Raw genomic sequence first — 23,836 nt, forward strand, 5'->3', positions numbered from 1 at the left:
GTGAGGAAATAACACTAGTGATCATGTAAGTAGTACGCTTGACATATTATAGAAGTTGGTATTGGAAGAATAGCTTCACAGAGCACAATAAGTAGGTTATTGCTTAGTAAGGCTCTGATGAAAGAAATTAACAATGTAATATAGAACAAGATACATATATACACACACAGATATATAGTTTTATATACTTTTTTTGTTGTTGTTTGTATCCAGTTGGGCCATACTGTGGTTTGTTCACTGCAACTCCACAACATGAATTGCCTAAACCAGGGAAACAGTTAATGTATTTCTCCGTCTGCCCTGTAGCTATCACCTCTATTTAGGAAAAGGCAGGGTAAATTCCATTACTTTCTTCTTCATAGTTTGCAAGCAAATATTGAATATTCAGTAACTTGTCAGGATGTTCTGTTTAAGTGATTATGATGCCAAGTCTTATGGCTATAAAGGCTGAAGTTTTTTATATATATTTTGAGCATGTATTAAATGTGTACAAAAAGGGAATCTCATCTTAACTGCAAAGTAAAATGACCTTTAAACCGAATAATATAATTTATATTAGTTTTTGTAATTCCGTATAATGCCTGTTGTATCACTTCCTATTTCTGTGCTTTTTAGTTCATTTGGAAATAAAAATGTAAATATTTCACTGAAATAATTTTCATTTTCCTGTAACATATTAGAACTCACAATTTATAAGGGGGTAAAATTTGAATACAATCTTTACCCTTCTTAATTGCTTGAATAGGTCAAGTTTTCAAGGCTTTTGGATTCAATCTGAGTTCTTGCATATTACCTATAAAAGTTTATATAACACAGGTGAGATGATTAAATCTTGTTAACTAGAATTCTGAAATGTTATTTTTCAAATTATATGGAAATGTTTCCATAATCTATATACAATTAGGTATTGTTTTATATTTGTATTAAATGTCCTAATTTTTCTTAGAAGTTTTTTGAACAAGCTTTAAAAAATTCACCTTTGGCCCAGTGAACTTCTGTGTAGCTATGAAAGTAAAATGTGCTACAATTAGTAGCAAGAAAAGACAAATGTATGAAGAGTCGATGTGTTTCTTCTGTGGGCATTCCAAGCGCAATAATAACATAAGAAAACATTCCTCTTCCAGTGAAAAAATATAATAAATCCAGCTTCGTTTAATATTATCCAAAATTAACTGGAAAGATAAAAAAAGAAAGTGGAATTAAAATAAAATGTCATTGCGACTTAGTACTGGTGGCTCTGCTGTAATGTTCTTTATCACGGACATAGACAAATTTACCCTAATCTCCCCTCCTACCTACATTTTATGCCTTCTTATTTGTTTTGTTTTATTTTATGTTTTTATGAAATCCAACATAAGGAAAAATATTACTGAAATTTCTGGTTATTACAGTTCTGCATGTCTCTGTGTTGTTATTGGCAGCATTCCAGCACCAACCTGCAAAGGAAGTAACACTGTTTACAGTTTTTTGATTCTTTTGTAAAGTGATAATTTTACTTTACCCTGTGACCATATTCCTCAGACTTCCTATCTTTTGAAAGGTGGGTTGTTGTTGTTGTTGTTGTTGTTGTTGTTGTTGTTTTTTAAACTTTACTGGGAATGCAAGTGGGATTGCATCACAGCTGAAGCTGCTAGGAGCTAAAAACTGCTCCGTGAGTATTTAGAGTTTGCTGTATGTGATCATTCATGTGCATCTTCATGGCAGATTGAGCATGTCCCAAGCCAAACTTCCATGATACTTTCTTTGCAGTTGCTGTTCTTCCTGCTTTGGATTGGGATACTGGAGTGAGATAAACCTGTCTTCCTTGTGTTCTTAGTAATAACCCCTGCTGCAGGTGCTGGAACAGAGTGAGCAAGCCTAGTTTTAAGCAGTGCTGGCATTTTCCCCTGTATTTATTCAAAGCTGTGCTTCCATTGACTTCAGCTTTAGTTGGCAATGCTTAGCAATCCTGTGCAGCCAAATCCAGGCTTATGTCAGGCACTGAAGAATGAAACACAGCAGTGACCACAGCGAAGAAGTTTGCATTGATAGGAAAGTTGTTTAGGCCATAATAGTTTTAGCTGTTCCCCAGGATTTCATCTCTTCCTTCTGATTTGAAATACTATATGTAATGTCCCAGGGTCTAGTGAGTAAAAAATGCTAGACTTCTGTGAACCTAACTGGAGTTTTGGTATTCCAGAAACAGTTAATAGTTCAGTGAGTAGAGGCCATCTTGTTGCTCGGCAGAGTTGGGCTGTGTTGTACCTCATATTGGTGCAGGAAGCTTAAAAATCTAGGGCAGCATGAAAATTTAAAACACTGAAATAAATTACTGGAACTGAAAAATTGTTCAGAATGTAGGAAGCTTGGAAGCTTAATAGGAAGTCAGTTAGCAGATGGATTGAAATATATAGACACATGGAAATGTATCTTTGGAAGGCTCTAGGTAACTGATGTTTTGCTGCTTGCATGTTAAAAAATAGGCCCATCAGGTGTACCTCTCAGCTCAATGTGTATTTTATGCTACAGATGCAGATGACCAACGCAACAAGGATTCAACACATTGCATAAATACGTGGTTAAGGATTTTGTGTATGGACGATAGCTAGGCTTGGGCAATGTGTTAGATTCCTAGCATGCCTTCTCAGGGTAAAACGTTTCACTTTGTGACTGTAGTTTAATCAAATAATGGTCAAGTGTTTCTGCTGCCATAATCCTCTGCAGAGACAAAAGAAAATGATACAGCTTCAGTTTCTGGAGCAAGGTGCGTGTTCTCCATGTCTCTGCCATGGGATGTGTTGGTAATTTTCTTTTTAAGTTCATTAGTTCCAATTACTTTGGGCTACCTGTTCAAGCTGAAAGAAGTAGTAAGGAATACAGGTTGTATTAAGGTCCACTTAACACCTATTATGGCCCCAGCTATAGATCTGGTCTTGGCTTTCTGATCCATAACGTAGTCATACATTCTTTTCTTACTTTTTACCTTTCCCTCTAACCAGTAAAGACATGGTTTGTGTATCTGTTGGGAGGGAACTGAAGTAGTGCTAGGTATGCCTTGCCTTTGCATGCCCATGCCCTGATTCTGAAGGGGGCAGGACAAAGTACACCACATTACAGGATATGACAAAGGGAAAAAGGTCTTTTGATTTCAAATGATACACATACATGTCAATTACATACTTCAGGTGCTGCTAAGTAATCTTTGTTTCATAATTAAGATAACCCTTAACTTTAAAAATGTTTTTTCCCTTCCCGGAATTTGCTGACACACTAGTTACACCTCAGCCATCTCCTAGAATAAGCAACACAGGCATCTGTCCTAGAGATAAACAGACCTCTTCAAAGCACTGTTTTGATTAATTACTGGAGCGGGTTCATTATGCATATTGGATGGAGACTGGAGACCTCTGAAAAATTATTACGGTTGTGTAATTAAAGACTAGCATAATATGTATGCACAAAAGTGTAAAATGCAGGTGAAATGCAAATTATTGTATTTTCTCATTTTATTTTAGTGTCTTGACTCTGCAGTTATTTTTTGGCAAAGTGACTGGGTGTTTGTTTAGATTAACAGACTGGATCTGTTATCTGAAATCTGGATTTTCAACAGATTATAGGCACTGTATTTTGTGACATTTTAAATCAGCTTTACAAGAAAGATATTTAAAAGTAGAAAGTTGAGACCCAACTTCAGCTGGAGGTCCATTTCACTTGTGATCCTTCAAAAATCTTATCCTGCATATGCATTTGTAATTTTTCACTAGGCTTAACATATACACTTTGAGGAAGTCTATGTCATGGATGAACATATAGATAACAGCCAAGGGCTGCAAGATTTAAAGTTCTGGGACCCATATCTTTTCTAAGAGTTGTTATTACTAAGCTGTTTTTCATTCTTTCAGGACTAGGGTATTGTAAGAACTGAAATATGCTGCCATATACACTAGAAGCTAAGAAGGAAGGAGCTGCTGTCTGTACACAGCAAAAGTATAATCCAACATGGGCAGGCTGGACTCAATCTTTCAACTAACTTAATGATTGCTGTGTAGCCAAAGGCAGTGCCTAGTAGCTGGAGACTTCTCTTTTATCCATAATATAGTTTATCTAAGTAGGTCTTAGGATCTTTGTCTTCTCTAGAAGATTCCAGCAGATTTTCCAGACTTGCCAGATTTTCAAACTGCTTTTTCAAGTTTTACATTCTGCTTTATCATTCTGTAGTTTATATTTTGATTTCCATTCATGGTCCTAGTACCAGGACTTCCTTGCAAAGCTCTCATGTGCTGCTAAGGACCTTTATGAATTGTTTCTCTTGTTGGGATGGTTTGGCAGTAGATCGGTAGCATGTGGAAACAGTGCAAAAGGCAAATCTGGGAGATGGAACAGTATCAGTTCACAAAACCAGGAGAACCTGTTCATGCTGAGAAATAAGGAAACATCATCCTGTGCATGTGTGCAGAAGCACCAGGCCTCTTGGAAGAAATTGCTGAATTTAGGAAACAGTCTTCAAATCTGCTGAGTACTAATGAATTACTACTGAAATGAAAGCTACTAAGAAAAATGGTGGTAGCCCTTTTACTTAGGAGCTAGAATGTTAGCCCTGACTTTTTCATTTTATCACCCACACTACAAAATCTGTAGTCAGCATGCATTATGCACATGCCACAACATACTCTTAAAAATCTGTTTTGTCTAATTTTCCTTTACTTGATTTAGCTTGCTCAAGTACTATAGCGGGAAGTATTATAATTGTCTAGGTAAAGGGTTTTGACTAAATGGATCTTCCTGTGTCCAGTGTAGGTCTAATTTAATCTTGAAAATATATTGCAAGTTTGTACGTCCCTTAAAACGTTAGAAAGATCCTACATTCTAGCAAACCTGTATGGCCTTGCCTTTAATACTATGATTTTTTTCATCCCTTTTTTCACATGCGTCCATGTGCACAGCTCCTTAGGAGGTTTTAGAACAAAATAGGACTTCCCAGGGATTTGCTGCTATAGTAGCATACTTAAAATATAACATCCATATGTTAATAAAGGACAATTAAATTCAGTTTGTAGGCTGTGTCCTCTTCTAAACTCACTCATTCCGGGCACTAAGAATGTAATCTCAGGAATGTTTAAAGCTGGAATAAACTATCATTGTGGCAAAAGCAGCAGTTGTGCCTTTTTGCTCTCCTGCCAGTGTTGGTTTTGCCAGCTCAGCTCTTCTACAGCTGTATAGTAAACCATCAGGGGACTGATCTGACTGAAAAATACTTCCCCACCCCTATTTAGGATATAAGCTGTATGTTTGCTTTCATATTTTCTCTTCAGAAAGATGCCATATTTCAGTACTGTATCACCTAACCTCCTTACATATTCACAGAACAGATTAAAAGACGACTAAAATTCTTGCTTTGGGGGGATAATTTAGATCCTATTTAACCAAGTTACTAATATATCACAAGAATGGACCTTTTTTCACATCCAAGTTACACTTTTTCTTTTTGATCTAGCCTTGCATTTCTTTTGAGAAAGTGAATATGAAATAAAACAAACTCTCCTACTACTGTCTCCTACTACGTATTACCAAACAGTGGGTTGTTTTAACCAAAATAAAGTTTTCTGTTAGAAAAAGAATTTACCTCAGGGTTTTGTTTTTTTGGTTTGGTTTTTTTTGTGTTTTTGTTGATGGTGTTTTCTGTGTTGGTTTTTGGTTTATTTTGTTTTTTCCCCCAAGATCTATTTTAGATTTCCTGGGCATGATTTTATTTTCTATTCCATATGTATTGATCACTTGAATAGGTGAACAAGTACTCTTTTAAAAACAGTATACAAATGTTGGCATTCTAAGCAGTTGTAGAAGACATGAAAATTGAAAATCAGTGAGCTCATTTAAACTTTAGTGCTTAGTATAGCTTCTACGAGAAATCAGGTATTATTCTCTGGACATCATGTTTGACTGCCAAAAAATGCCCAATAGATGAAATAAATGCTAGTCCACTTACAGAAAATACAACATTGGCATGTTGGAGAAGGGAGGTTGGATCTTCAGTGAGAAGACTGTGGGAACATGAGATTTTTGGCAGTAGGAGGATTTGTATTTCAGAGCTTTCTGTGACAGCAAACTTTTAATAACATGTGTATTTATTTGAATTCTAGAGCAGGAATATTAAAAGAAAGCTTAATTATACCAGTGAACTCATTCTCTCCATAGTTTTATTTAAAGACAACCTAAGCAAAAGAAGGTTCAAGAGAAAGAATACTTAAGACAAAACTTGTGTTACTTTTTCTATGGATACTGCTGCTTCTTCTCTGAGGATTTTAAATTTTATTCTTTCAAGCAAGAAGGTTATCTTGTAGTAACCAGAATGCTGAAAACATTGTTCCAGGAATTTTGGGGACATATTACAATGAACGTTTTAGTTTGCGCAGTAGAATGTTATACCAATCTTTATTAATTGTTGTATAATATAGCATACAGAGAAAACCTGCTCTCTTTTACATACTTGTGCTTTACTTTTGTTTTTTTAAATGCTAGTGATGAGAATAAGAAAATTAATGTTTTTAGAAACTCTCTGGCTACAAGGGGACCATTCTGTTATGCTGCCCCGTTGTGTACAGTACTCTAGATATATGGGGATGGGTAGATTGTTCCCTCCATAAGATAGTTCCTGAACTTTGAAACTGGTTATTTCAATATGCCTGCTAAAGGTTATTTGTGTTTTGTTTTGGGTTTTTTTTCTTTTTCCCTTTTACTTACTTAAAAGACAGAAGCTGAACTACAGCAACTTAAAAATAAGATATTCAAACAATACAAACCAAGCCTTGCTCAGGTTTTTGAGTGCCCTAGTCTGAAAGTGTTGCATATCCTCTCTTGCTTTTTGTTTTGTGTTGACTTTCCTTAAACCTGTGAAATTCCTATTAGACATTTGAAGAATTACTTGGTGCTTTCTGGAACAAATGTGCCTGCTGGCATCTTGAGCATTGCTTGCTTCTGCTCTGATGTTAAGGTAGCACTGTGACAGAAAGCAGATGATGAAGCTGTAAAACAAAAATCTCTGAACTGAAACAATTTCATTTCTCCAGTGTAAACATCAATATTGCTTTATTTCTAAGTTTTTATTTAAATGATAATTTTTAGAATTAACTACTGTTTGTATACATATTTTTAGAAGTATTAAAAAGCCTCTGCATAGCTGTACTGGTGAAAGCAGCAGTTGCAAAACGAAGGGTATAATTTTAACAACACTTTTGTAATATAAAAAGTTCTTTCAAGAAGAAATGTAGAATTGGATGCTGGAGTTTTTATAAAATAAGAAATGAGCCTATGTTAGAAAATGATTTTTTTCCTATAACGGTCTCTCCTTTTTTTTTTTTTCTTCTAGGACCGGAATAGGCCCTATGACACTTTTAACTTGCACTCTTTGGAAAATTCCTTAATGGATATGATAAGGACTGATCATGAGCCTCTGAAAGGTAAACACTACCCTCCCAGTGGCCCACCAATGAGTTTCGCTGATATAATGTGGAGGAATCATTTTACAGGTTAGGAATATTCATATGTCCATGCTTGCTTGGTGTTTAAACAAAAATCAGCTTTTCAGTATTGCTATAAACTTTTTGCTAATGAATGAGTTGTCAGTTATGAAAAAATTATGTTTTCCCATCTTAAGATAATAATCTCTAACTGTAGGAAGATAAGGTGAAATGTCTATACATTTATTATAAGTGCACAATCACAATATTATCCAACTGGCATTTCCAAAACTTGGTTTTGTGTATCAGCAAATTGCAGAGTTAGGTCTCCTGCTGCAGTCACTCAGTTCAGAAAATGTGTAGTGCAACTGGAGTCCAGTTGTTGTGTTTAATATCTTATTCAAAGTTAATACTACTATTATTTTTGCTATAGGGTTCTGAACCAACCACTGTATCAAGCTTACTCTCTACAGTTGTTTCAGGTTTCTTTTTAAAAAATGTATCTTAAATTGGATTTCAGATTGTTAGGAGGAGCCAAAAACTACATGTTGTTAAGTGCTGGGAAAGTTTTGATTATTTATGCTACTAAACTGTGTTCGTTCTATCAGGTGTAGCATTGGAGATGAAACTGTTTCTAATACTCAGCTGATACTGAATAGTGAAAGGTTGTGGCAGCATTTCAATGAATAAATTTAAATAAATTGACCGGCACACTTTTCTTTCTTAATCTTTCATTGCGTAAGTTTAAAAATAGGTACACATTCTTGCTCACTTGCGTTCTTGCTGACTTTGAAGACTGAAGATAATAGTAAGCCATATACAAAGCAAGTATTGAGCTAGAAATGATTCCCAAACTCTAATCGGGACACTGGAACTGATAGAGAAGAAATTTAGTTGTGTATGGCACTTCCTGTGCTAATGCTTATATACATACCTTTGTGATGTCACGACTACCTCATTTTCTTCCCTCTCCATTTATATATTACATGTGGAAAAATACTTTTTCTTGGTCTAAAGTCTTGTGCTTTTTTCACCATCTTTCTGGGTACAGAATTTTTTTACAACTATACCAAACTGGATTCTGTACTCTCAGCTCTTAACTTACGCTTTCCCCTATTATCTTGAAATTGGCTGTGCTGTACCCTTCATATGTCTTTAACCATTATTCAGCTGTGTAAAATGGCAAGAAATAGTGTCTCATATCTATTCTGATCATAGTCCTCCAAAATAAGTGTTAACCTGAAACTTACAAAAAACAAGCTCAGCAAAATTGAGATTTCTGTTGGATATACATTTCACATGGCTGGTATTAAAAAATAAATAAATCCAAATTGCTCGTAAGTAGATTTAAGTATTTCTTGTATCTTATTAAATGTTTTATGATATAAGGGGTAATTGTTTTAAACTAAAAGAGGGTAGATTTAGACTAGGTAAAAGGAAATTTTTCACAATGAGGGTGGTGAAACACTGGCACAGGTTGCCTAGAGAGGTGGTAGATGCCCCATCCCTGGAAACATTCAAGGTCAGGCTGGATGGGGCTCTGAGCAACCTGATCTAGTTGAAGACAACCCTGGTCCTTGCAGGGGTGTTGGACTAGCTGACCTTTAAAGGTCCCTTCCAACCCAAACAATTCTGTGATTATAATCTAGCTAAAACGCCATGTTTTTTAAATTAGTATTTATTTAAATATACAAATTGAGACTAATTTTTCAAAGACTGAATTTCCATATGAACCTGAGCATGGAAAAAATGAGAAAGATTGGGTTAGAAGTTGTATTACTCTAGAAAAAGACTGTAACACCATGTAAGTGTGATTTTGCTTATACTTTTTTTATTATCTCTTTATAACTATTTTAAATGTTCTTGATCAATGTATTAGCACGTAAAATAATAATGTGTAGAAATCTGTAATTCTTTTGTGTTGTTGGGTCATTCTATGAAGAATCGTTTCCAATGCTCAGCTGAGCTAGTTTATGTAAGTGTTGCAAGTGGCATATTCCACAGCTGCACCTGAGTGTCATAATGCTATTTAATGTTGGTGTTTTGCATGAGGTAGAAATGAAATTCTTGGTTTCATTAAGCATCTTCATGCTTTTCAAGAAAAGTATCCTTTCCAAAACAAACTTAGTATTTTTATCTCTACTAGATTATTGATTTATTTAGGAGGCTGACTAGTTTAGATAGACATTTGAAGGCAGTAGGAACTGTTTTCTTCTGCTGAAAAAGCAAAACAAGAGTGGGGTATTAACTGTAAAGTGTGAGTTCATCTTTTCCGTTCACCAATGGGACTGTTAGCTTTATTTTTAGCTCTAACAAACATTTCTGTTACTGGATGTGCTCTCTAACTATCTAATTTTCTCACCCAGTGCTGCTCACCTGTTTTGGCCTTCCTGCCCCCTTAGTGCTCTTACAGCTTGCAGTCCAGCAACAGTTGGAGAAGTCTTGTTTACAATTAGTTATCTCTCTCTGTCTCTGCCCAGCTGTTTTTCTTTCCCCATTGATATAGTTAATTCCCTGTCTTGCTTTCTTTTCCTCCTCCCTCTAACTACAGGGCTTTGCTAACCTCCAGCCTTGGCTTGACATAGTGTGCACTTTCCTCTACTCCTGTTTTCACACTATGCAGCATGACTGGCAATATTTGTAGAAGTGGCTGTTTCAGGACATGTTCATTCTCCTTTCCAAGAAGTGTTGTCTTCCTCTGTGTTAAACAGATCTATGTTACTATTTTAACTGAATCCTTTTCATAAAAACCTAACCATTTTTCTGCAAACATGGATCCACTCCTGAAATCGCTTTCCTATTGCATTTCCATTGTTTCCTTTTCCATGAAAATTCATCTTGACTCTTTCCCTGTACCTCCAACTTTCTGCTTTTCCTCTACCAAAAATGAAGAAGGTTTTCAACTGCTGTCCTCCTCTGCACATTCCTCAGATTTCACTTAATCTTGTCTTCTAAACTAATTTGCTTTTTTTTCTCATTTATCCTACTCTCCTCTGGCTTCCCCCTTAAAGTAGCAGCACTTTTTAGTCTGTAATCACCTTCAGAAAGTAAGTGATTGACTCTACTTGCTTTTGCTTGTTTCTTAAGTCATTGTCACATTTTCATTTATTTTCACCTTGAAGCTTTTTGAATATACTGGTTATGTAGTTCAGCTTGATTTTTTTCAGTTCCTCATAGACATTCCTGTGTGAATGCTTCTTGTGTGAAATTTCAAATGCTTTTTCTGGAAGCTTACTAACTTAACCAAATCTCAGAGCTACTTCTTCATTTTACCTCGTGTGTCTTTCATGGTAAACTGGGTGTGTTTTTTCCCTTTAAATCTTCCCTTCCTCTTGCATCTGTGACTGTCCCCTCTTAGGTTTTGTGCAGCTTTTTCTTGTGTAGATAGAAAGTAAAACAACCACAAAAATCCTGGTTTAAAAACCAAACAGACAAAGAAAAATAATGAGATGGTTTTGAAATTACTTTTTTAATTGTTCACCTTTTGGTAAGCAAGCCTTGTTTTCACAAACAATTTTAACTAACAATGCTTTACATGTCAGTTAGCCTTATATTTACTGCCCAGATTTTTAAATGGAAGGGGTAAAAATATGAGTACCAAAAGCCTCTGATTTGCAAAACACAGAAAGAGTTAATTCTAGAAAAGCTATACATGTCTTGGAGCCTCCAATGCATGTTACAAATCCAGCACAGCTATTTCAGGATCGCTCCAGCCTGCTGCTGGCAACAAAGTCTTCAGCAAATGCATATTTTTAGAAGTACTGTCTGTATATGTATTCATTAGTAAAATACTGCAGGTGGCTTATCTGAAGTTTGAAACTTTGCTTAGAATAGCCCCTGTTGCATATATGCCCCCTCACATCCCAGCAGATACTTGAAACAAAAAATAATTACCTTGGATATAGAACAAATTAGAATGTGGATAGGAAGGTTAACCATAGAAGATTCTGATGTGAAGAACAAATTGAAATAGTTCTGGGATACTTTCTTCTCATTTTGGGATGTAAGTTCCTCATGTTCTGCATTGTTCAGTGGAGGTAGTAGAAAAGATCAGGAGTGAGAAAGGAAGAGTCTATCCTCTTGTTTGTAGTAGTTGAAACTTCATACCTTCTCTGAATCTGAGGTAAGATCAGACTTTGTCCTGCAGGCCATGGACATTGAGTTTATTTTGAGGTCACCAAAGCAGGTCACTTTTTTTAAAGCATGATCCACTTGGCCTTGAGAGGGCATGTGATTAAGTGACTCTTTTTTGGGGGGGTGTTGCTTTCAAGTGTGGAACAAGAGAAAGGCTGAAGGATTGTTAGTGCAGCAGGAACTAACTGATCCTCACTCTTGCAATATTGAATTACGTATATGGAATGTGTGCTAACTCAGTCTAATTGGCAGGCTGGCTTGGTGCTCTCCAGCTAGGAGAGCTAGGGCCATTTAGTTCTTTTCGAGCGTTTCTTGCTGTAAGAGAGATTTGATACCTAGCTCTGAGGTTTCTGGACTTAGATAAATTACCAGCTTATCCATCTATGTTGCATTTTATCTTGAGCCCAGTCTTGGTTGAAGGTGTTCACTGTCAGCTCTTATTCTGTTTCTATCTAAAGCTGATTTATTTTCTCAGCTTTTCCTACCAGATAGGCATACCCTGCTATAAGTTCCTGTCTTTCAGTATTTGTAGTTTGGGAACTGTGTAACTTTACAAATTATTTGCCCTGTTCTTGCTTTGAGATTTAAAGAATGTAAACTCATTGAAAAGGAAGTCTCATTTTCTTTTCTCCCCAGGCAGTTAGCCATACTTCCTTACTTTCTTTCTCTGCCATCAAGACCAGCTTCAACATTTTTCTTCTCTTTCAGTCATTACTTGTTAATCCTTTTCTCCTTTTTGAAAGGAGAAAAAAAAGGAAAAAAGTACAGTAAAGGAATTGTTACGCTTCTTCTAGTTAAAGACGAATTACTGTATATGGCCGAGGGTATCTCGTTGTTCCCTGTGTCAGTCATAACCAGGCCTATGTGACAGAAGTGTGCAATGTTTTCTAAGATGTTTTTCCTGAACTATCTTATTTATTTTCTGAGTTGCCAATAAAATATATTATATGCAACAAAAACATGGGAGAGAGTTTTACTTAAATGAGGAAAGGATATTTGCAGTATTTTAATAACCTGTTAGTATCTATGTACTGCTTCTACCTAATGCTGAAAGGCAAAACTGAGTTATCAGAATAGCTATGGGTAGATGCTACTTATTACAGACTAAAACATTTCTTTCCTACATCAAAGTGTCTCCTGTCTATGGTGTAATATGTCACTGTTGCAATATGTTTATCTGTGTCAAACTATTGCATTACAACACAAACAGCGGCATTCTGATCTATAAAAAATATTTTGATCAGTAGTAACTAGCAGCTGCCTTTGTTCTATTTTTAAATAATTAAATAAAATATTTCAGCTATGTTAGATCATATGCTATGCACATGTGCTACTGACAGGTCATGAAATTGAATCAAAATACAAAATTGAGGAGAAAAATCATGTGCCTTTGAAATACTTATTTTACATTTATTTTAAAAATTTAAATTTATTTAAAAGTAGAGAACTGTAATATTTGGGGTTTATTCTAAATCAGAATGGAAACAAACTTTGTAATGTGCAAACACCCAACTAAAAAAACTTCAGAGTTTTTTATAAAGTGTCAGTGTGACACACCTTCAAGTACAAATATTTGGAGACAACACATGTACAAGGAGAATTTCAAAAATAGGCTTTATTAAAACTAATTTTAATGGATATCATACTGTAGAAGAATACATAAAGTAGGTGCTGATTATGTCGTATTTCAATAGAATGTACATGCTCCGTCACTATCTTAGCATTTGTTGTTCTGAGGTATTTTGAGACTCTGAATACAAATGTGCAACATTTTCGGTAGAAACAGCATCTGTGGGGAAACTTTTTGTCTTGATTTTTCAATACTTAATACGAATGACACCCATATATTTGTGCAACAGAAAACTGAAGTTACTGAGGTTACTACATTTTAACTATTGTAAAGACTGTATCAGATCATATGAAAATGAAGTAAAATTTAAGATTTCCTGTTTACATTTAACTTAACTTTATGACGTTTGACAGCAGTGTTTGAAGATTATATGCAACTTAGACGGATGGATCTTTACTTTTCCATCTTGCTCTTCAGTTAACTCCAATGCATGCCACCAGATTTTGTTCAGCTCTAATTGTTCATAAGCTTTTTGTAAGCAAAGAAGTAAGTTTGCCACATGACCTGAGAAAAGTGAAGGTGAATAGTTCATATTTGTGTTTGCAGTCAGCAGCTGAACACAAAGGTTGTGTAAATAGAATAAATGTTGTCATCTGAGTCCTAGAAATGCTGTCACCCAGTTAGAGCTTTTTGCAACACTTTTTAAAGGAAAAAAGTGCACTGTAACAGTGTTTCTCAAAATCTCAATGCTCATCAGGCACCTTTCTGTAAATGCACATGAAAACCAGACTCAGCAGATGGGTGTGTTTGTACATATATTTGTGTGTAAAATTAGGTCACTCAAGCTAATCCTTTTAAAAGAAACATACTCTTTCCTTTCCATTTGGAACTCTGCTATTTAAGGAAGTCCTCTTCAATATTTTTTTTTTCAGTATAGAATATGACCATTAAATGGTTCATATTCCTTAAATTAAGTGCTTTCTTCAAGGATCCTGTAGTATGATCATATTTCCTAATTTGCTGCTGGCATCCAACATGTCCTTGTCTTTGACCTGCTGAATCTGTTTCGGGCAGGATTGGGGGGTGGGGGGTGGTTTGTTTCCTTTGTTTAGTTTAAGGAGTGGTGATAGATGTCAATTTTTCCTTCTCTTTAATTGAATTTTTTCATTGTACTATTGAAGACTGGCCTCACAGACACCTGAAGCTATTTTTCTTTTTTCTTTTCTTTTCTTCACTTCTCTACTGTTTTGAGGGTTTTGTATATTTTAGCATAGATTGCTAATGGAACAGTCTGCTTTCATATTGGTTTATTTTATTCCCCCTCAAACTCACCGATACTGCTGTTTTGAGTACAGTTATAGAACTAGTATGGGTATATGTGTACATATACTTGTCTACCCCTTACAAGTAAAGCCAAATTTCTATTTATGTTCATCAGGTCTTGCTTTTAAGGTACTAATATTTTGAAAATACAACTTTGCAAGCTAAAAATGTTTGCACTACTTAAATATATGCAAGACCTTTGTGGTTATTTGGAGCAATGTAATGTAATTGTGTTGTAATGTATGTGCTGTTACATTTTAAAGATTGCTTTCTCTACTGATGGCATATATTTGTTTAGTCAGTGATAGAAAAAAGTTAGTATCAGCAAGCTTTATTACTCATATCCATAGCTGATAATTATACAGTACTGTTCACATGGCCACAATATGTATTTGTACCGTAAAAATATATACATGTAAACACAGTAATAGTTATTCATATTTCCCTTCTAGCCAACAGTAGTATTTTTGTTCTGCTGACTATGTTAATGTGTAAAAGATATGTAAGTCTCCAGTAGGTGTTTAAATTATGGGTGTGAACAAATGGCAGATAGACTTAAAAAAAAAGAGGGGTGGGGGAAGGGAAAGAAAAAAGAAAAAAACCCAAACAAACTGCTTCAGGGTGTTACTTTTTATTTTTATAATTCTTCATGCAGAGCCTTGCTTACACAGTTCTTGCTTTTGAAATTGTTTTGGGCATGTATGTTCCATTAGTGTAGCATCAGTTTCAGGTGTCTATATTTTGGGGGGAAGAGGGGAGAGAATGATCTAAGGTCTACTCAGGAAAAAATTATTAAAATTCTTATACAAAATACACACATGCTTCATGCTTTTTGGCCATTTGTGAATCATGAAGCAAAGGCTCATGGTTGAGCTGGGGCTTGGGGGCTGTGTCTGTGGAGGTGTTAGGTTGTGCTGTAAACTAGACCCCGGAATTCATACGGGTCAAAATAATCTTGTTTCAGATGTTTGAGGGAACACCGGTCTTGCTTGGTTTTTTGCACTTTTCTGTGTCTAAACTTTTGCTCTACCCCATTGCTACCTGTCCATCCAAATAACTATTGCTGTTTCATAATGCATTTTGTTGGCACCAACTTCGAAATCATTTGACAGAAAAGTTAAGAATGATAAAGGAGGTATTGTTACTAAGGAAGTATAGCAGACCTAGTCCTGTTGCCAGTTTCATTTGACCTTGCCACCAGAGCCTCTAGTCATACCTTGTAATTGGTATCAACAATGATCTTAAGAACTATGTGAGAAGAAGTTCTCATTCCCAGTAAGTTCAGGACAGGTCAAAAGCAGGCCAGCTTTGCTATTTTCTAGCAAATCTTACACCAAATACCACTTGCTGAGTTGGTATAAGTGGTTGATCCTGCTGAAAGCCATGAGGTATAACAGCGCGAGAAGTTTTACTCAATATACAATGCAACAATCATTGTTTTTTAGAACATTGATTGTAACATGAAAATGATGAGAATAAGTAACTGTAATCTTAATCCTGTGATTGTTTATGTCCAGGAGCTGATTAGGATTTCACAGGTTCAAAAAAACGTCGAGCACTTAGGAAAAGACAATGAATAAAAAGAGGAAATTAATTCAGAAATCTCTTAAAGCAAAACCAGTAGTTATATATCTGGAACTAATTAATCACTACTGGTGTTTATTTCAGACGTGGGAAAATAATGGTAATACCAGCACATATATACAAAGATGAAATCAAAGATCGGTTTTACAGTTAGTTGTAAACAGATAGTCAAGCTTATGAGCACAATCTGCTCAAAATAGTGGATCTTAAATTTGAGGTTAAGGGGACCACTGTAGACAAGCCTGGCACTAGACACTGTCAAAAAACTGCAATAGTGGTAAAACTGTGTCTGATATCCAGGTTTGTTATTTCTGGAACAACATTCTTCCTCAAAACTGTTCATGTAACTTGAAATTATCTAGGCAATTAAAAAAAAATCAGATTATCTATTTGTGAAGGAATTAATAGAGATTTATATGTGGGAAGGATATACTTCCTTAAGTTATTGGAAAGATTTCGAAATTGTTTCAAAATCATGACTCTTTTCTACAAAGAGTGAGGGGAAGTTAAATTCCATTTAACATCATCTTATTTCCAATATAATGCAGAACAGAAGATGCACATACTTGAGATGTGCTCTAAGAAGGAATAGGGCTTTCTGCCATGACAAGCATGATATTGGACATGCAGCAGAGCACTTAGGCAGTCCAGCCAGAAAAGTCTCTCCAAATGCTGTTAGGAGAGAGAATTTAAGGAATTTAATGATGTAAGATGTGCAAAGGACCAGCCTGGGCTATACAAGAATCATTAAACCCTCATTTATACTCTGAAATGTTTAAAGAGCAAGCAGTATACAACTGGATTAATTTTTTTTTAATTAGGAATTGAAAAGACTTCCTGAAAAGAGTGCTAATTGTTGCAGCCTAACTGCAGTAAGTGTGGGTTATAAAAGCACATAATTGAAAATATACTTGGTAGATAGTTATGAAACCAAGACAGGCAAACTGAAAATGGCAGATGTAAACTGAATACAAGTACTGGGGATGTTGTTACTGGAAGGGTTCCTATTTATGACTTCAGTGAACTGCTGGAGTCTGTAACTTCTATGCTCTAACTTCTCTGTGTTTCTGCTTATTGTGCTTAAGATTCTTGAAAAGTAGAAATTTTTTCCAAAGATTTCATTTTAAAACTATAATTGTAAATATGTGTTTACATAAATTTTGTGAAGGTCCAGGTAGCATACATGGGTTTTTCTTAAAATTGTTTTCTGATAGTCATTTCTGTGTTTAACCCAAATATATCCTTGAAAGTACATGTTCTTAATCACCTTTCACAGTTTTTACATTGTACTTTTTAAATGAATAAATGTATAATTTCCTTTTTGTACTTTCTTCTTGTTCTTTAGATACGTAGTTTTGTAATCTGCATATGGCCTCTTTTTTCAGTTGAATAATTTGCTTCAAACAGCAAGATATTAAAATGTTGTAGCTAATATGAAAGACTGTGTAATTATTGGTAACTAATTGTCTTGTGATTGGTGCATTACCAGTCTGTTTTGAATGGTTTTGATACAGGTGTGTTTTGAAAGTATTACATTCATTTGTTTCTGTAGAATTGCACTAGAGGACATCTGAAGATGCAGAGAACTATCCCATGCTGTTGCTTAGCTCAGTGTGAGAACATGTCCTTCTGCTTGTGCTGCACTGTGTTTTCTGCTCCTCTTAAAAGATAGCTGACAAGAACTGTTTAAAAATAGCAGGCCAAGGGCAGGTGACAAAATGTCACACAAGCAGCACCTGGTCCAGTGACAGCCTGGAGGGAGGAAAAAACCGAACCCAGATGTCACAGATAGGATTCTATTTCTGAAGCTGGTCAAACAGCAGATTTTCAGCTTCCGCAAAGGAAAAGAGAGGGCCTATCCAAGCCTTATGCATTAAAATTTTACATGATTTTTTTGCACAGCAGTTCCCTTTTTCCTATTATAAGCATTAGTATTAACTAATATTATCCTATTACAAGTATTATTATTATAATTATTCTTATTACAAGTATATATTATTATATACATGTTTTCTCTTTACAAGTAATACCTGTAACCTCATGCTCAGTAATGTGCTGTTAATGTCAACCTGGCAAGATTCCTGAAATATTTTAGCACAAGCTTATACTAACTGAAATTATAGCAGCTTTAATGTTTCCGCAGTGCCAGATTAATGTGAAAATACATACAGGAGAATGAGGTCTGTAATTAGGAAATCTGAAGTAGTTAATGAAGATCTCTTTAAGAAGCTTTGCTCAAGGGGTTGGAAAGTAAAAATGGAAATTTTATTTATCTTCTTTCTGCTCCCACTTCTTTCTGGAGGTGCTGTTTGCTCTGTGGTCCTATTGTGGCAGCATTTTTTTCTAAAAGAATGAGAAAATTATAATGTGAAGAAAAAATATATTTGCTTTTCTTAAACTGCTTGTGACTTAGTCTCAAAAATGTATTGAAACTTAATGTTGCATCTGTTCGGAAAGAATACTAATTACAGCACAGCTGTCACTGTGACTAGAAATAGAAGGCTTTATCTTATTGATAGGAACTAAAAATGTTGGGGAAGATTAACTTTAGTTCTGCTCTGTCAAAGCTTATTTGTTAAAACTTGGTTTTGCAGAAGTACAGGAACTTAACAGTTATATTGGTTCTTCAGTACAGTGAGTGGGTCTTGAGCACCTATATTTGAGTGCCAGCGTAGTAGAGAAATGTAAACTGCCTGCTTCCTTAGCTCCCAAACTTAACCACAAATCTAGAGATATGGAGAGCATATGAAGTGGATTACAACACTTGTAACTAACTTAAGTTGCTTACATTACTTAATTGAAATAAATTTTTATGTGGCTGTAATGATTCTTTTATATCTTTTTCCAAACAAGGACTACTATAAATTACAGCTTTTTTTTTTTTTGTTGGAGGGGGAGGGGTAATTAAGAAAGTCCTATTACAAAGTTTCTTTAGGGTAAGTTTTTAATACTTCAGTTAAGTAGTATCTAAGACCAATCTAACCAGTAATAGAGTTGTCTCATTTCTTACTTTGATGGTGGACTAAGTCTCCTTTGAAACAAAGTAACCATTTGTGAATTTGTTCCCACTTCCAGTTCCTGAAGTCATCAGAGATCATCTTAAGCCAACCTTTCAATTCTTAAATCTCACCTGAGAAAATTGGTACTATTTTGCATCTCTCTAGTTTCCTGGAAACTGACACCGGCGGAGTTCATTTGAATGTCATGATGAACCTTCTGTATATGATGGTCCCATATTATGGGTCAAGAATAACTATTTTTCAAAGTGCCTATGAATGTACTCCATGAGAACAATGCTCCCTCCAACCCAGTATCTTACCTCAAATAGTAAGCGGTAGCAGATTCTTAGGGAAGAATACAAAATCAGGGTAAGCACTTTGTCTCCAATGATCTGTTAACTCGACAGCTTCTGGTGTCACAAGTAGTAAGGAAGATAGTCATTTCTTTTTACCAATTAAGTGGAGTTTTTGTAATGCCGTACTCGTTATTTGAAGCCTACTATAAATGGCATAACGGCAGCAAGTTTCAACTTCGAGGCCTTATTTTGAAAGGGTAAATGTAATACTTTCCTAGTATAAAGCAAAGGGATGTATTAAAAATAATTATTTCATTGTTTATTTTGTGATGTTCAGTATTTTAAGTACATAACAATAAAGGTACCACGGTGTTAAAAATATTAAATGTGTATTCTTGTGGTCTTCAGTAGATGGAAGATTCAGCTACCCTGACTGTTCATCACCTTTAGCAATTTTTCATATTAATAAATTTAATTCAGTTTTGAAGTAAAAACATTAAAAATAGCTCTTATTTATATTGCAGGGCGTATGGGAATAAACTTCCATCATCCCGGAACAGACAATATTATGGCTCTTAATAGTAAGTAGTTAATATCTAGTATCTAATATTGTCATGTTGAATATTATCTCTTACATTTACTGTGTACACATCTGTACAGTCAGACATAAATATGTGTAATAATATTTGCATAGAAGTTTGTGTGCATGATCTTAAAATGATTTACATAAATCAATTAGCTCTGATTTTATTGGTAGAATTGGTGATTCTTTGTATTAGTTTTATAATAGCTTTATGTGTTCCACTGGAAGTTTCATAATGCCTGCTATAGTTAGTATTGCAAAACAGTCTCTGTTGTTCCCTCTTTTGTGGGTGTGCATATGTGTTAAATCTGTAACTTTAATTTCTGATATCTCTCCAGTCATATTTCTTCTTGTTGGGGTGATGTTACAAGTTTTGCATGCAATTACATTGATGGATGGAATTCACTTTGTCGGTTTCCCTGAGATGTTATGTAGAACAGGACTAGAGAGAATGTTTAGACATCTACATGATGAGGAAGAAGCATGGGGCTGAACTTCACTGAAAGATTATTACTTTTGTTTGTGTTGGAAAATGCAAATAAGTTAAAAAAAAAAATCCAGTCATGAACATATGCATTCAAAAAACCTGCCAAGCTAGAAACAGCCTCATGTCATGTAGTCAAGGCTGAGGGGGATGGGGTGTTAGGCACCATTGCATAATGTAGAACTGTGTAGAACTGTGCAAATCAAAGCATAGTTTTTGTTCATCTAATCCTAACAAATGCTAAGTATTTTGAATGTCCGTTTTTGCTTAAAATGTTGTATTAGAGATGTTAGACTTAATTTACTGACTTCTCTAAAATTTTTTGCCTTTGCCTATCTATGTAAGTTATACTGTGTACAGTTGAAAACTGCAGGTTTTTGTATAGTACCAATCAGAATTACAAAAGTAATTTTTAAATGCAAAGAACTGAAAATTTGTAATAGACAAGATGCAAAGGGTTTAACATTTGGCTTTAAATGACAGCTTTTGGAACCTGTAAGACTTTGCTTGTGCTCTTTTTCTTAGTTTTACACTGTTAATGATGAGGTGATATTTTGCAGAATTTCTGTTGTCATAGTTAGCATATATGCCCCATTTTCTTATGGGCACATGAAATTATGAGAAATCAACTAATTAACTGGAAGGAACGTTCCATTTAATTAAACATTTTATTAAGAGGAAGCTGTTCTTGTAGGTGTGCTTGTGTGTAAGTTCTACACAGTACAGTCCGCTGCTGTTTGACATGAATTCTGGTCTCAGAATGTATTTGTTGTTCTAATGTGGGCATTTCAATAAGCTGATTGCAGTAGTAATGTTATTGTGAAGATGGGAGATTATTACTAAATTTTGAGTTACTTTAAAAAATTGTCAGCTACTATGGAATATATAGCATTATTTCTTACGGAATCTTATAGAGACTTTTAAAAGATGGGAATGAAAAATTGGTATAAAAAACGATACCATATACTGTACTATAAAAAATCAAGTGGATTAATATATTCTATTCTGATTTCTGTCATTGCTAGATAAGCTTAAAAAAAAAAGTTGCCTTTTTAATGGAAACAATATTTAAGAAAATATTTCTTCCTCCCTGTCTAATTCCTTTGAAATTTTTACAGCAGCTATGTAATCTAATTGTTTATAAAAAAATAATCATCCTTTGTAGCGACAGTCCTGGTGTACAGCTAAAAGATCAGCCTAACAAACTGAGGGACCTAAACAAAATATATTCATGCATTTCCAGTACTTAAAATATTATGGGTTGATTGAAATACTAACTGTTTACAGACTTACATAAACCTGGAATCATAAATATGCAATTTATGCAGAATAGTAGCAATTGTTGTTTTGAATTAAATTCAGTACAAATCAAAAGTCTGCGTAAGTTCCCATATATTTTCCCTCTCTTGCATCTCTTCTCCCTCCTGTTCTTTACCGGGTGAGGCCACACCATTTTTGGCCATTACTAAGAGCCCAGAAACTAGAATTATTGCACTGTGAAACCTGTTGTTTCTTGCTGCTAAATCTTCAAAGAGTTGAAAATAAAGTACAAGTATTCAAATACATAAGCCTAAAAATTACTTTCTGTGATTTAAATCCTCTTTGGTATGCAGCGAAAACTGAGAGATTTTGAACTACTTATTCCCATGTGATCTATTACCTTTGCCATAGTGAAATATACTAAGGAAAGTTAATCCAAGAACAAGTATTCTTTCCTGTTCTGGAATGGTTGTGGTTTGGGTTTAAAAAGAAGGAAAAAAAAAAAAAAGGTAAAATAAAATAAAATAAGAATTCCCAAAAGAGATTTCATCCCAGTCATTTTTGGAACAACTTGGAGAACACCTGTAACTTCTTTAAATCATAATACTTGTAATTTCTATAATATAATTTCTGTGAAACCAAACACTGTCTGCTGAACCTGCAAATCCGTCCTTCACATTCTATTTATAGTTGTTGCCACATAAGCATTTTCCTCTTTTCCTGCAAAGACACAGTAATAATCTTTACGATATATTACTCAAAGCTCTATTTCTCACTAACAGTGTACACAGTATTTTGAAACTGGACAACAATATAGGCTCATGCCAACAGTGATGGAAAACCTTGCATGTTCTAGGGAGAAGGGAAGTTTCCTGAGGTGTGTTCATCTCTGTAGCTCCTTCTCATCCCCTATGGCAACACTTTCAACTGTACTTTCAACTGGTATTCTTATTTATTATTACAGCCTTTTCAAACTATGGATTTTCCTGACTGTCTTGAGCTACTGTCTGTAAATGTTGAAGAGGATTGTTTGGTTTGAGGGAAGAAGGTGTTGCTTGCTTAGTTGGCAGGGCTTAGTGTGGAGCATACTACCACCATTTTGTTCGTCATTGTGCAAAGCTATAAATCATCATCTCAAAGCGCTGAGTTCTGAAATAATAAAATTAATGAGATGGAAGAGATTACTTTAAAATGCATAATTATTATGAATCTCTTCTTGTCATTAATGGCATTATGCTTGTGTACATATACAAACTGTCACATATGTACATAAGCATGTTTATATTGTAAAGACACTTGAAGTTTTCTATCAGAATTAGGCTTCTATTGAGGAGTGCAATGTTCAAATATTCAGAGGGATCTGAGCATAATCCTAAAGAGCATTTAAAGAAAAGGAAGATGCAAGTATTTAGATTTGAAACACTGTGCAAAGGGAAAAAGCCTTAGCTCTAATTGAAATTTCTCTAATTGAAATAGTGTTTTTAATCAAGTAGTGACATCTGTCTGTTAACTTCTTGGTAGTGTCATTCATACTGAGCTAAAGAGTAGAACAATGTTTATAAATTATTATTAAATACAATTGATACTGTAATTTCTAGGGGAAATGTGGCATAAATTGAATTACTGATTAAGTAAAGAAATGTATGAACTTAAAGAGAAACCATCTATTGACGATACTTTTAGTAGATGTTTGCAATACTAAGCAAAACCTAAATTAATTGATTTGCCAAAATTAACTCAGAGTTGTCCTCCATCCCCTTCTCTTGCTAGTATTCACTTCCATTTGCAGTTGTTGCTTCTCTTTGGGGTACACTGGACTTGAGTTAATATGTGCTCCTTTTTAATTAGCTATATAAATAGGACTAAATGATCAGTATGAATACACAGTCACCTACGGGCTAGGTAGTGAGCTATCTTTAATGCTTCTTGTGAACTCCAGAAAGCCAACAATAAACTTTAGTGGGAGAGAGGTATAGCAGGTGAAAAAAGGAGATGGGAAATAAATGAGGGTGTATGATCTTTCTAAGGAAGCACTGAACCGTACTGCTGGGATCCCAGATGAACTTCTGTAAAATGGATTTAGACTAAAGGCACTTAAACCAACAAATGAGAAAAAACCCTTTTTGGAACTCTGGTATTTTGTTGTTCCTAAAGCTCCTCTGTACAG

At 34.9% G+C, this 23,836-nt stretch overlaps 1 protein-coding gene across 4 annotated transcripts in view; it reads left to right on the top strand.

The window, feature by feature from the left end:
- The window catches only part of CPEB3 (cytoplasmic polyadenylation element binding protein 3), a gene marked incomplete at both ends in the record, with an annotated part of 88,548 nt that overhangs the window by 22,934 nt on the left and 41,778 nt on the right, over positions 1 to 23,836 (top strand). For 3 of the 4 annotated variants that reach the window (XM_082001982.1, XM_082001979.1, XM_082001980.1), the window contains 2 exons: positions 7,346 to 7,505; positions 19,867 to 19,923. In XM_082001982.1, the coding sequence (XP_081858108.1) occupies positions 7,346 to 7,505; positions 19,867 to 19,923 (217 nt within the window). The remainder of the gene's footprint in view (positions 1 to 7,345; positions 7,506 to 19,866; positions 19,924 to 23,836) is intronic. The other variant, XM_082001981.1, reaches the window with a different exon arrangement.

Source organism: Phaethon aethereus (genome assembly GCF_964289735.1).
Source record: "Phaethon aethereus genome assembly, chromosome: 7".
NCBI classification, from domain to species: domain Eukaryota; kingdom Metazoa; phylum Chordata; class Aves; order Phaethontiformes; family Phaethontidae; genus Phaethon; species Phaethon aethereus.